Source organism: Populus alba, chromosome 9 (assembly GCF_005239225.2).
Source record: "Populus alba chromosome 9, ASM523922v2, whole genome shotgun sequence".
Taxonomy (NCBI): domain Eukaryota; kingdom Viridiplantae; phylum Streptophyta; class Magnoliopsida; order Malpighiales; family Salicaceae; genus Populus; species Populus alba.
Genome location: NC_133292.1, coordinates 8,180,493 through 8,194,341, shown reverse-complemented (window position 1 = coordinate 8,194,341; position 13,849 = coordinate 8,180,493). Strand labels below are relative to the sequence as shown.

General features: G+C 36.7%; 2 protein-coding genes across 2 annotated transcripts; one reads left to right on the top strand and one right to left on the bottom strand.

Moving 5' to 3' along the window:
- Nucleotides 1-2,754: 2,754 nt before the first annotated feature.
- LOC118059109 (ATP-dependent Clp protease proteolytic subunit-related protein 1, chloroplastic) lies at nucleotides 2,755-7,021 on the top strand. The gene is made up of 9 exons (XM_035071938.2): nucleotides 2,755-3,117; nucleotides 4,373-4,488; nucleotides 4,661-4,864; nucleotides 4,987-5,091; nucleotides 5,260-5,322; nucleotides 5,594-5,705; nucleotides 6,276-6,337; nucleotides 6,403-6,585; nucleotides 6,666-7,021. The coding sequence occupies exons 1-9, from the start codon at nucleotides 2,871-2,873 to the stop codon at nucleotides 6,747-6,749; spliced, it is 1,176 nt and encodes a 391-aa protein (XP_034927829.1). The 5' UTR covers nucleotides 2,755-2,870; the 3' UTR covers nucleotides 6,750-7,021.
- Nucleotides 7,022-8,956: 1,935 nt separating this feature from the next.
- LOC118059108 (mitotic checkpoint protein BUB3.2) lies at nucleotides 8,957-13,358 on the bottom strand. Its single transcript, XM_035071936.2, has 9 exons — nucleotides 13,142-13,358; nucleotides 12,936-13,066; nucleotides 12,709-12,791; nucleotides 11,666-11,932; nucleotides 11,147-11,222; nucleotides 10,306-10,386; nucleotides 9,580-9,658; nucleotides 9,394-9,494; nucleotides 8,957-9,317 (listed from the first exon to the last, which is right to left on the bottom strand). The coding sequence occupies exons 1-9, from the start codon at nucleotides 13,262-13,264 to the stop codon at nucleotides 9,230-9,232; spliced, it is 1,029 nt and encodes a 342-aa protein (XP_034927827.1). The 5' UTR covers nucleotides 13,265-13,358; the 3' UTR covers nucleotides 8,957-9,229.
- Nucleotides 13,359-13,849: the final 491 nt, after the last annotated feature.

The following is a 13,849-nucleotide window of genomic DNA, read 5'->3' as shown; positions in this document are numbered from 1 at the left end:
AAAATGAAGAGAAAAAAGTGAAGGCCTCCGATGCCAAATCTGAAATCCGTTACATATATGCATTATCCATGCATGGAAGGACGATTGAGGAGATTCCAGTGCCACTTTAAAAGCATTTATTTGGTAGCCGGATGACGCCACACGCACTATTCAAAGTGACCAGACAGGCAGACACTTTCTATACATAGTTGTCTGTAATGCACTCGTTAAAACATTAAATTACCCTTAACACGGTTGATTATTACAAAAACACCTTATGAAAATGTGAAAAAACACCTAATAACGAGTTCAATGAATTTTGGATTTAGAGATACTTTAGTGGTTTTAATATTTTGAAAATAAATAAAAAGACTAAAAAGCTTCTCCATACCATTTTTTTCCCATGTATGTGTGTGTATATATATATATATTTAAGGGTAATTAAATTATTATACCATGTAAAAAAAATGAACATCAATTTACCCTATCTAATCTGATAACACCAATTAAAACTCTTGAAAAGAATATCTTATCCCGTATTTTTCATTTCATTGGTTGTTATTATAGAGGGTAAGCATCCATGATCCCTTTTAATGTCTTCTTTAATAGAAATGAACACGGCTTCTTCAAATCTCTTTGTCGTGATGCCGAGTGATAATAAGCCAAACCCATGCCGTGTCCGAAACTGTAGGTTGCAAGATAGCTGATGTCGAAGCGCATCCCAGACGTCACTTTTACAGGCTTTATCGAACAGGGTCGGAAGAAGAAAAAGAGTACAGATTCACACCTTGCTTCGTGGTCCAACTCATAATCGCTGGAGTAAGTGTCGAGGTGCATGTGATCCTTTTCTTTTCTTTCATGAATAGTCTTGATTCTTAGCAGGAAAGGCATGGCTTGTCCTAAGTTACTTTGATACATCGGTGTTAGAGAATAAATATTTCAAAATATTTTTTTTATATGTTCTTAAAAAATAAATATTTTCGAAAAACAGCGTACCACGCTCGCGAAATAATATCCAGTTAATTAATGTCGTCGCCGAAGGCACACGCCTTGGCCTGTTTAAGCCACTGCTTTCAAATGGTAATTTGGAAACTAGAATCTTATACACCTACAGAGGGTTTTTTCTTGGTTGATTATCATGTAATGGTCAGATCATCTCTTCACAGCCACTGTTCCCCGGAGTTCTTTTTTTTTTTTTTTTAAAAAAAAACATCATAAAAATAAAATAATAGAGTAAAAAATATTTAAAAAATTAAAATAGTTAAACGAGTCATAGATACTATATACATACATCACGTCTTACATGTTATAGACATCATCCATGACTTCCATAACTTGTTTTACTTTACAAGTTAATTTTTTTAAAATGTGTTAATTCACCAAAACACTCCTATTTATTGGCAACAAGTTGGAAGGGAGAAATAAGATGATCCATAGAATGATGATGCCAACCGACTGCTGTTTTTTTATTTAATTATTATCATTGGAATATTTTGCTGTTTTATGTTGAATTATTGCCTTAAACGATGGCTAAGACAAGGCCCGAGACGGGATTGGAATTTCATGACGTCTGGTTAAGTTGCTTGTAAACTTTAAAGAGCTAGTTTTGAGACTCAATACAATGGGAACGGCCTTTAGTTTTAGAGGCTCAGAGGGTACGTCGATCATGTTACTCTTGCCTTACTGATGGCTATGGATCAAAGTCCAAAAGTATGCGAATATTCCACTCATAATTAAAGTTTCGTCTTAATCTTTACTGCCAGACAGTATCGATGCTGTGTTAAAAATGGAGTTCCGATCTTGCCCAGAACCATGCTTTCCCGGTCAACCAAACCTGGAGCGGTGGAGGTCAAATATAAGACCGATGAATAAACTATATTTTACAGTTTCACACGTGAATTTCGAGCGGAACTTGTCTTCCTTTCTGTTTGTAAACTGTGAATGGGACTCTTCCAAACATTCAAAAGCAGAGAACAGTGAATAGTGATCTTGTTGACTGTTGACGAGGGACCTGCAAATGCAATGCATGCCGTTCAACTGAGGATGCTCCGGTGGTGGCTTAACCAACGGGTCAGGGGCAGTTCAACGTACTAAATCCAGTCTGCCTTTTTCAATCTGTTAGCCCAAACCCACTCCACCAATCTCACCTTGCAAGTGCTGTAAATTCTTATTTTGGATGTATTTTATTTTAAAAGATATTAAATTGATGCTATGTTTAACAGTTTTGATGTCTGGTGTTAAAAATAAAAAATAATAGATATGGCAATACTAAACACAGGTAAATATTGAATTCTTGAACCTTTTTCATCGAAAGAAAGAAGAGACAAATTGGAGTCTCAAAGGAGGTGAGACAGAAATTTAACAGCGATGATGACCTCCAAAGTTTCCATCTAAACGAAAATCTGGCTAAGTAGCGGTCTCCTTCGTTTTTTTAATCGTTTCTAACGACGAGGAGGACAGGGAAGGCCCATCTAAGGATTGAAATTTGAGAAAGTCAAGGACCAACTTACAAGTTACTACAAAATTCTTGGAACCGTCATCTGCTAGGCTTTGTTCTAAATTGTGGACCACACAGACCCCTCTTCCAGCTCCAATGGTGATTTTGTTGGGTGCTGTCTTTCGATACAATGACAGTGGGCTGGACCAAGGGCCAAGCCCATTCAAACTTATGGGCTAACAAGTGACTAGTAGGCCGTGGTGTTTGAAATAAGAATCGGGGGTGAAGGGCCCAAAGCAGTGCTTTGTTGTTCTTCCTTAGAACCAGATAAAACTTAAAATAAGAAAAAGACCCAAAATTCCCAAAAGCACAAAAACTTCAAGCTTCACTATCTCAAAGGCATCGCAAATAGAAATCAAAGAAGAATCACCCCCTCTGTCTGTCTGGGTAATTCATGACCATGGCAACTTCTTTGCTATCTCCACTCGCAGCTCCAAACCCAGAACTGGTTTATCCAGCTACCGGGTTGCAACAGAAGTCTTCCTTCCTCCCAAGCGCCAGCCTCTTTTTATTAAGCAGTCCGAGAAATCAAAGGGTGCTTCAACAACAAAGATGCTGCTATTACAAGTCCCCTTCTGCATCTGGGAATCCACTGAATCATATTCCCACTCAGTTTAGAGAAGAAAATCTCAAAGATGGATGTCTGTCTCTCCCTCCCTTTCTAACTCTCTGCTTTGTTATTTGAGTTTCTTATTGTTTGCTCTATTGATTGATTTATATATGCGATTCGTCTTAATTTGATTCTTGAATCATCAATAGCTTTTGGGTTTTGGGTTTTGTTGTGTTTTGTGTTGCCTTTTATTTTTTTATATGATAATTGAGACACTGGCTCTGCTCTTCAACCTTGGTTTAGATAGTGTTGAATGGAGGAAAGTAAATCCTAGTTTTTTTTTTTTTTTTTGGTTATAACAATACAGTATGCTGGCATGGTACTCATATCATGGCAGGCTTCTAGTTAGGAGGTTAGTAAGGGTCTGTATTGAATTTGTAGTTACGAGGGCCTTTTCAGTTAACATTTTGGTGCTACAAAAAGCATTTCGGATGATACTTTTGAAGATAAGAAGATGAAGTTGAACTGTGAGAATTATAATTTCAGCAGGCTGGTGGTGGTGGAATTGCAGCATTTTGGAAAAAAGTTACTTAAATAATACTAATAGCAGTCTCAAAAAGCCCTTGTGTTATCTTTTGATCAATGTAGTGCGCACCTAGAGAATAGTGGTGAAGCACTTGATTGATGTTTTGAGGGGTTTGATCTTTTATAGTTGCTTCCCAAGAGTACTTTGGGGGCTTTATTTTCTCTACCTCAGCTCTCATGTGCTCTTGCTCCCACAGCTTATCTCTTTTATGAGTCCTTCATGTCCTTTGAAGCGACCTAGTGGCTAGTCTGCTACGGGTCACATCAAATCAAGAACCTGCTCTTAAGATAATAGCATAGGTGTTTGTTGTTGTTAGAGGTGGTAATTCAGTTGGTTTTTTCCAGTTCAAAGTTTCAACAGTAATCTCCCTTTAGCTATAAGCTTGACAAATCTCAATTGCATTTCTATGCAATGAGCTATAGGACAACTTTTCATATTTTCAGAAATAGATTTGATGTTTTTCAGGTTACGCCATTAATATGTAGACCGACTTATTTTGAATGGCATGACGCCAAATTATTCAGGTTGAGACCTTCAAGTTCATGCCGTTTAACTACAATCTCCGTGCTTGTTTGGATACTTATCTTTCTTTGGTTTTATGAAATACAAAGTGGACTTTTGTATTAGAATTTGAGATCTGCAACGTTTCTGGTTTCTTTTACTTGTGAATTCCCCAGCAGCTCTGATTTTGTGTGTTCTTCCAGATACACGACAAGCTTCAAATCCTAACTTCCCTTCCTCTTTTTCTCATCCTCTGCAGTGATGGAAAATTATAAAAATGTACCTCAATCTCTTTATGGTCTTAGTCCTTCACAAATGGACATGTTCATGACTGAAGATAATCCCATTCGTCGTCAGTCAGGGAGTGTCACAGAGGTTCTTTCTTTTACTCCTTGAAATCATTTTTCTAGCTTCAAGATGATCATATAATTATTAATTGCAAAATAATAATTTTTCTTATTGCTTGCTGAACGTTGATTTCATCTAAGAGCCTAAATCTTATAGTGGTTATCCTGAGAGATTGTTATGTCCTTACCTTTTCTGACAGCAAAGCATCTCATCTAGAAAGAACTATCTGGATCACGGAGGGATGTATAGTGTATCAGGCATGATGGATCAAGGTCCTTCAAAATATAGTATGAGCGTAAGCATGTACCGTGGAGGGGGCAGAGGATATGGAAGACCTGAATCTGCTCCTCCGGATTTGCCTTCTTTGCTCTTAGATGCTCGGATATGCTACCTTGGAATGCCGGTGAGCAATTATTTATATATTTCATTACTATCCTCAATATCAACTAGAATTGTTTATCTATCTTACCATTTTCCTTCTGTCTGACTTGTATCTTCTTCACATGTCCTATCTGTTAACTGCAGATTGTACCAGCTGTCACAGAGCTTCTTGTTGCTCAATTCATGTATTTGGATTATGAAGACCCTTCAAAGCCTATATATCTATATATAAACTCATCTGGGACACAGGTTTGCCCCAGATTTTTTTATCCTTTTTTCCTTTTCTTTTTCTGGCAACATGTATGTGTCGCTCTAGATAAGCCATTGATTGACTTGTGCTCTAATGATTCCTGAAATCACATTCATTTGGTTGAATATGTGTAATTATCTTCTCTAACTTGGTTTCTTACTGTTTAGAATGAGAAGATGGAGACTGTTGGATCTGAAACTGAAGCATATGCCATTGCAGACATCATGTCTGTAAGTATCATATATAAAATATTATCTGCACAAAGCTCATCATAAGATCTTTTTAGTTCATGCAATGTGTTGGACCAATATTGTGTGTGTCAGCCCGCAAGATTTTCAATTATTTTGTCACTATATGTTAATGCTATGGAGTAACATTGTATGTTTGTGTTTGTTTGTTGTGTGTGTGCATGTGAGATTTTTAATTTTTTTGTCAATCCTTTCTTCGATTGTTTAATGTGCTTGAAACTTATCCTGTGCATCTCTTTTTATTTGCCTGAAGTACTGCAAATCAACTATCTATACCGTGAACTGTGGCATGGCATATGGTCAAGCAGCAATGCTTCTATCTCTTGGAGCCAAGGGTTATCGCGCTTTACAGCCAAACTCATCCAGTATGATCCGAACTTCTCTTTGCAGTTAAAAAGATTATCTTGACTTGTTTTGAAAAATGTAATTCCTATTTGGAACTATGGGAATATTATATTTCTCTCATTTCTGCATGTCTGTTAAAAATTTAAAATTAGAGATCCTAGTTGTATTTGAATATGGTTTAAAAATAATTTTGTTCACAATTTTCAAACCATATGGATGATCTAAGGTGCCATTCTTGAGAAAAAAGATGCATGAGAACAATTGAAGTGACTGATATGGTGAAGTTCTATAACCTAAAATCGTTTGCCAGATATAGGGAAAGTGGTATAATAGTTGTTGGACAGTGTTTACGGGTCAGAGGAACTTGTGGCTTAACCTGATGATCTTACCCCAATCCTAGCTGTTTGGAACCTGTAGAAAAGGCTGTACCTATTTGCTTTTCTGATCTATTTGATGACCTTGGCATTAGTGACCAGTTCATGCAGCCTGTTGACTGCTCATTCAGACTTAGGGCCATTGATCTGCACCTGTTTCAAAAAAATATAGAGGTTTTGAGCATGTGCCTCTAATAATTTGATTCTGAATTGCAGCAAAATTATATTTGCCTAAAGTCAACAGATCAAGTGGAGCTGCAGTAGATATGTGGATCAAGGTTCCCCCACCCCCTCCCCCACCCCCTTTACTTCCTGTACCCTTTTTAACAATTTTTTTTTTCAGGCCAAGGAATTGGATGCGAATACTGAGTATTATATTGAGCTTTTAGCAAAAGGAACTGGGAAACCGAAGGAAGAACTTGTTAAAGACATCCAGCGACCAAAATATCTCAAAGCTCAAGAAGCCATAGATTATGGGATTGCAGACAAGTTACTAAGCTCAAATGATGATGCATTTGAGAAACGGGTAATTTTTTTGTTGCATTTGGCTTTTCTTTTGTGTTTGATTTTATGTCCATTCAATGACAATATGCCTTCAATGTCCAGGATTATGATGCATTGCTTGCTCAAACAAAAGCCATGAAGGCACAAGCTGCTGGTCCAAGAGCAGCTCCATCAGGATCTAGGTGATGACAAAATACAGTGTAGCCTATCATACAGAGGAAACTATCAAGGTAGGACACTCTTTTGTTGATGGCAGCGCTTGTCACTGTGGCCAGATTGCTCTGGATCCGTATGCTTATCTAAAAAATGCTGTATACAAAGCGTGTCTTGGCCAAGGGCTGTGTTAAAGTTACATGTAACAAGGGCCACTGGTTCATAATAGCAATGTAACGCAAACAAATCCGTATTTGGGTTTTGATCTTCTTTGAACAGTCGATTTTTTTTCCCTTTTTCGTCAAGAGATGAGTATTCTGCGCAGGGCACAGACTTACCAAGGACTCGTCTGTAATTTAGAAGCACGGCTGGTACTGAACTGCTAATTCCAAATCAGCTAATTTGACAGGAAACTGTTTATCAGACCCTGCTCAAGGCTCGCTTTACTGGTTGGCTAGGACAACTTGTGAGTTGGTGGGTTAGGTCGGATACGGGTTTATCCCAAAACTATATACAATATTATTTTGGGTTTTGTTTTAAAGAAACAACACTGTTTGCAAAAAAAAGTTAAGAATACATTGTTTTGGATAAAAACTGAAAAGATTCTTGGAGTTGATCTTGACAAGGTTTCACCTAGGTTAAGTCAATTAAGTTATGGGCTGACTTGAATTATTATTGGGTCAACTGGTTAGCTGGTTTGAAAGCAAACCTGAGCCGGGTTACTGGATAACTATTTAATCTCATGGTTTGTGGAGAGGCGGAGCTTCATTATGATGGCTCTTGATTGAGAAGTAAAGGGTTAGGGTAATTTTCTCGATAAAATAAAGTAAAATAAAAGAGGCATTCCTATCTAAGGATGTTTTATGATATTTCAATGTCTTCGTCCGAGTTTCAAGAATGGAAAAGGAGTACTTTTATCATGCATAGCGAATTCTTTATAACAAAATCTTTACACGAGAGGACAGCACAGAAAGAGACAAATGGCGACCGTGGTAACTTAAAACTTTTTTTCTATTTATTATATGCGATTATTCCTGAAAAATTCGTTAATAAAAAATCGTTTCATTATTAATAATAATAATGATAAAAAAAAAGAGAGAGAGGGAGGCTGTCAGCATTTATGGAAGGTTTTTTTTGTTTTTTTTAGAGCACGAGAGAAGCAAGAAGAAATTAACTGCCACCGGGCTGGCTAGAAGTGGGCTTCAAAGTAACCAGTTCATAAAAGTGAGGACGCAGAAACAAATATCACCTCACAGTCATGGGACAAGGTAATTGGTTGATATTGTAAGAATAATTATTTTTTAAAATATTTTTTATTTAAAAATATATTTAAATAATATTTTGTTATTTAAAAAAAAATTATTTTTAACATAAACTTATAAAAACTATCCAAATATATATATAAATTAATTTTAAATAAAAAACTCAAAATTTTTAAAACCACGCTGCCAAATTTAATACCAAATCCACGATAGGATGCAAAAGCCTCTCAAAATGCAAAGCGCTCCTATTAATTAGCATTTCGCAACATGTGTGTGCAGCTTTTCCTTTCAAAATTTGAATAATTCTATTTCATCAAAAAATATATTTCCATCAAGTGGCATTCACGCAGCTGATTTTTTTGTTTTTTGCGTTACATTTCACCTTGTGGTTTGTTAAGATTTATAGACTTATTGGGAAGATATATGAACTCAGAGCACACAAATTAAAAAAAAAAACGCGAATTATTTTTCTCAATTCAATTCAATGCCGTTTAAAGCTGAGTTGGCGCACACTGCATGGCGGACACGGTTTGCCCATCCATCAGACTGATAACTGATAATTCAATTTCCACCAAGAAACATTCTTGTGGCTCATGTATGATTTACTCTGGAATGAAAAACGAAACTAGCGTAGTATTCTCATGCATTTCCTAATAAAATTATAATTAAATCATCAAATATAGAATTTAGATGCAGCGGACTGTATTAACACATTCATTTATTGGATGAAGGATGAGCTGATTACTAGGTACCTCTATTTAAATGACTACAAACATCGCCAAATCAGTGGCAAAAAAACAAGGCCATATGAACATCATACAAGCGAAAACCCATTTAAATTTTATCCAGTTCTCTCTACAGATTGTTCCCCTGGTCAATCGAGCCTCCATTTAAAGTGTTTGTGCCGGTGGTCCTACCAGATTGTCGCTGATTTCATTTAAACAGAGCTTTCTAGACCTTGCAAAAATAAAATACTCATCCTAAACTCGTCTTAGCTGCAAGACTTGCATAATGATAAGAAAGAGTTGCACGGTTACATTCAGTTGTATATCTAGGAGACTAGATAGACGATTACTTACAAAATCCAAAGTTCTTTGCACAAACCTATATGATCACTTAAAATAATATGAAACAACAGGGACAATCCAACTTGATTCAAGGATTAGTTCATATCAAGCTTGGAGAGCTTCATAGGAAAGAATAAAGCCTAGAAAACCACAAGACACTGCATATCCAAGATACCAGGCTAAGTTATGCTGGGGGGTTGGGGTATGGTTTTGATTTTGGCTTGACTTCAATTTCATTCACACTTCGTACAAAGATAGCATCTGGCTCATGGCTGCAAAATGAACATGCAACAATCAGAGCAAACAACATGGAAGAGAGACGGAGAGTGAGATTAGAACAACTCTTACGGTTTATCTCCCTCTTCATAAGTGTAACTTGATGCCACAGCCAATAGACTGCCATCTCTGCTAAATGAAAGTGCTGCAATACTTGATGGATACTTTGAGTACTGAAAAGGGTAAAATTACAACAAGAACAAGATATAAGCTTTCCACTAGTAAATTAATGCTTTCAGATGTCCAGTGATCATGTACCTGATACAGTCTCTTTTTGTTGTTCCCATCCCATATGTTGACAAAACCATCACAACCTCCAGTTGCAAATGTACCATAGCTGCAAGTTGAGTCTGGAAGTAAGATAAAGTGACCCAAAAAATAGTCAAAGAGAAACGAGATGGTAGTATCACCACATGCCAAACAGGATATCAACTTCAGTCATTTGTAAGTTCGGAAATGGAGAAAAGAATCAGGCTAAAATCTTGATCAAGACATAATACTTGGATGCTTCAATGAAATTAAGTTAGGCAAAAATAATGGTTACGGACTCCTGAATCTGACAAATGGAAAGAATGCTCCTCTATGAAGAAAAAATTCATCTAATTACTCCATGAGAACTTGTCAGCTTGGAAAAAGTGGTGAATGTCTGATAATCATTAACAAGAACTTCAAAATTCATAAAAGTTGGGGTTTGATGTTCGTGTCCTATGCATCATATTGTTGTTCCAGTCCATTTATTCACACAATTTTCATTTAGAGTAACCTTTTGCCAATCAAGACTCAAGATCAGCCCAGCCACTAAACAGCAGACGAGTCATTTATCTTGAGCTAGATACAATTGCATTGCAAGGACGGGGACTATACAATAGAGAAAGTATTACACGATGAAGATCAACATTTTGGTGAATATATATAATCTGTCCATCCATCTTTGTCAATCAAAAGTTCATAGATCCAATGTATAGAGAGCATTCAGAAACTTACACAGGATGGAAAGCAATAGCATTTACGGGATAGACAATGTCTCTTCCAGCCTCTGACTTTCTATGACACTTGAATGCATATCTGCATAAAGTTTCAACTTTATCAAAACCATTGAATGCAAGAGGCTGCTTTCATTTTTACATAGTTATACCCTAAGGGCATCTAATTAAATAAATGGAAGATTTATATCCTAAAGATACATGTGCTGCTTTCATTTTTACACAGTTACACTAAGAGCAATTTCATGACTAGATAACTTGTACAAATGAGACATGCATATCATCGCCAGATTATAGAGAGACCACATAAAAAATGATAACAAGAAAACCACAACTTTTTTAAGAATAGAGAGTACACCCCACATGAAAGTACAAAAAGTTCATCCTACAGAAGGAGAAATTGTTGCTCTGTCTACCAACTCGCCCATAAACTAGGTCAATAGTGGCATGACACATGGATTAATTATTACATATCCAATGTAGGTTCCATTCACTCTTTATACGAGTGTCATATTGCTATTGACCTAGTCCGGGATGAGCTGACAGACTAATTCATCCTCAAAATTTCTCCCACAGAGGAAGAGCTATAGAGGATAACAAAAGGTTCAACTTTATTGTATCACACGGATTTGTTTGAAAACACCCATTAGTTCCTGAAATTAGCATGCAAGAGGAGCAAAGTATAAACATTTATCATGCAACATTAGAAGTGTTCCACCCAGTTATTTCCTTGGTCATCTAACCGAAAGACATGAAAGTCATACAAATGTAAAAGACGATGAGGGAGAAGAACAGAATCAAATTGCACTATGCTGGATGGTGCAGAGGAAAATGAAACATACTTTTTTGCCTGACTGGCCTCTGAAGAATCAAAAAACTCCATTGCTACTCGCCCTTCAACAGAACTGAGTGCATATCCTGCATCATGCAATTCAAGTGAATAAGAGTCATCCATGAGAGAACTTTAAACCAATAATGCAAGACAAATTCATGACATAGATGGAAATCACCATTGCATATACCAGACACTTTTCCTGCCAATAATATACCACATTGAACTATTTGAAGTCAAGAGGATGCTATTCATGGAAGAGCAGAACATAGAGCTAAGCTATATGAGTATTAGAAGATTCCTTAATCACTTTTCTGTTTAAGTGAATTTCTTGAGATTTAAAGCAAAATACAAGAAAATAAAAATAACCTCATAACACATAAATTTAAGAAAGCCATTGCACAAGCAATGCATTGCAAACAGGGTGACTTCCAATTGAGAGGTAGCCCAAATGACATGATTTCTCCCATCATAAAATATGGCAACAGTGACAGTGAAAACAATGTCAGTTCAGTGTTATGATCAATACCTGTGCCATTGGGGTAGCAACGCACACATCGAGTTTGATATTTCAAAGATGATTCTCTCCTTTGCTCAGGTTGAGACATATTTCGCAGATCATAGACATTGACGTGTCTTCCTGCAGTAGCCACTACTAAACGATTTCCAACAAGAGATAGAGAGTAAACACGCTCAGGTTGCAGATATGTGCCTATGAGGGTGCGCTCTTGCCCACTAGCTCCTCTAGGATCCCAACACTTAAGTGTTTTGTCCCAGCTACCAGTGATTACTTGCCCTGTAGTCAAAGAAAGATGGATAAGCAATTAAAGAGAGGTATACGGCATAATTTTTTAAATAAGAAGGTTGTCCCATTATATTCCATATAATACTCTTTAGAGCCTCGTTACAAGTAAATACAGCGAACACAAGCACAAGAGCAGTATGATGTCTATTCAGAGCAACTAATATAACGAAAAGTTGGAAAATAGAAGTTCGATGAGCACATGAGACCAGTAACCACAAGCCATTTTCTGCTCCTCTTTCTTGAATTCCTGCCTGTTTGTTCATCTTTATAGCTTAAAATATTTTCTAAGCTTCGACTATGTGTTAATTAGTCATTCTCCACCTTCCCAATTTATTTTTCTTTGGATTGACTGGTTTAGGCATTTTCAAATGTTACTCTGTTTTACTGCTTCAGGTCTCAATTGTGCATTATTGCACTTGGATTGCGCATTTGCAACCCTAGGGCTTGTTACTATATATACCATTGTTGTTGCTAACAAAAATATCCAAGTCAAAAGCTATAACCAAATAAGCCACACATTTAGTTCATGCAGATAGACAACATTAAAGCACAACAGAACAAGTTGGACATACATGCAAGTGTCCACAAGATCAAACACTATGAAGCTGAATTTAGAGGCAGATTTTTATCCGACAAGCTCAAGTTATACGCACCAGAACTACTTCACTTTCAAAATTACAAAGCAAACAAAACTAGCATAACCTCCACGGCAATAAAAAAGTACAATATATAAGCAATCAAATGAATCATAGTTTAAACACACCTACCTGTAGCATAAGAGTACTCGACACAACGAACATGCGCATCATGCCTTCCCAAAATATCCTCCTTTTCGTAGTTAAAAACCAACCTAAATCATTAAAATTCAAAAATCTTGATCAGTATAAAAATGAAAATCCCCAGACACATTCTTCACATAATAAACTACTCCTCAAAGTCAACTCCTAAATCCACAAGTTTCGCAATTTAGTGCAATATCCACTTCAACACTAACCGTCGCACGGTGTTGTCGGCGCTGGCACTGAAACCGGAAGAATCGTCGTGGAAGCAGCAATCAAGCACGGCACCACCGTGCATAAACTCTCCTCGCATAACATTAGTACCCGCGTCGTATAATCTCACAGTCTACGATAACAAAATTAAAAATTGAGTTACAGTAAAATGTTAAGATTGGGAGTGATTTGATTGGTGAGGGTGTACCTTGTCCCATGAGGAGACGAGCAGGTGGTCGCTGTGATTGGAGAATCGGAGGTTCGAGATCCCGTCGGTTGGGGGATTCGAGAGTTCGCGGCCGGAGAATGGTGGCGGGATGACAGCTGTCATCGCGTGATTTTACGGACGGAGATTCAGAAAAGCGCGAGGAAGCGGGTGTTCGATTGTTAGGGTTTTGAGGGGGGGGGGGGGGGGGGAAGGAGATTTGAAAGTGCGAGCAGGGGCAGCCTAAGCATTACTGTTTTTTTTTTACAAAAAAATAATAATAATAGGAGAGGGGAGTTTGAATTTTTAAATTCGAAATGAGATGGCGGCAGCCTGATGGGCAGGGTGATGCTCACCGCAATGTTTCCTCTTGCTTTCTTTTTTTCTTTTTTTTAGCTAATTTCTCATGGTTAAAAGATTAATCTAAACCTTTATTTTTTCCTTAAAAGCCCAATCTATAAATTAACCGAGTTAAAGCTTCGCAAGTGTTATGTTTGGAACGCGATTTAAATTATATTTTTTTAAAATATTTTTTTATATTTTCAAATTGTTTTGATTTTAAAAATAATTTTTTTTTATTTTAATATATTTCTAAACAAAAAATACTTTGAATCACCACCGCTAATATTACATTTGTTGGGAAAAATATTTATTTAAAAAAAAAATCAGTTTTTTTATATTTTTTAATTGTTTTAATGTGATGATATTAAA

What these genes read in the sequence shown, in the direction of transcription:
- LOC118059109 (XM_035071938.2), top strand. Translation starts at nt 2,871, where the DNA reads ATGACCATGGCAACTTCTTTGCTATCTCCACTCGCAGCTCCAAACCCA. An exon ending in TAAACTCATCTGGGACACAG is followed by an intron (nt 5,092 to 5,259) that starts GTTTGCCCCAGA and finishes CTTACTGTTTAG; the next exon opens with AATGAGAAGATGGAGACTGT. An exon ending in CAGTAGATATGTGGATCAAG is followed by an intron (nt 6,338 to 6,402) that starts GTTCCCCCACCC and finishes TTTTTTTTTCAG; the next exon opens with GCCAAGGAATTGGATGCGAA.
- LOC118059108 (XM_035071936.2), bottom strand. Translation starts at nt 13,264, where the DNA reads ATGACAGCTGTCATCCCGCCACCATTCTCCGGCCGCGAACTCTCGAAT. An exon ending in GCCGACAACACCGTGCGACG is followed by an intron (nt 12,792 to 12,935) that starts GTTAGTGTTGAA and finishes TTAATGATTTAG; the next exon opens with GTTGGTTTTTAACTACGAAA. An exon ending in CGAGTACTCTTATGCTACAG is followed by an intron (nt 11,933 to 12,708) that starts GTAGGTGTGTTT and finishes CTTTGACTACAG; the next exon opens with GGCAAGTAATCACTGGTAGC.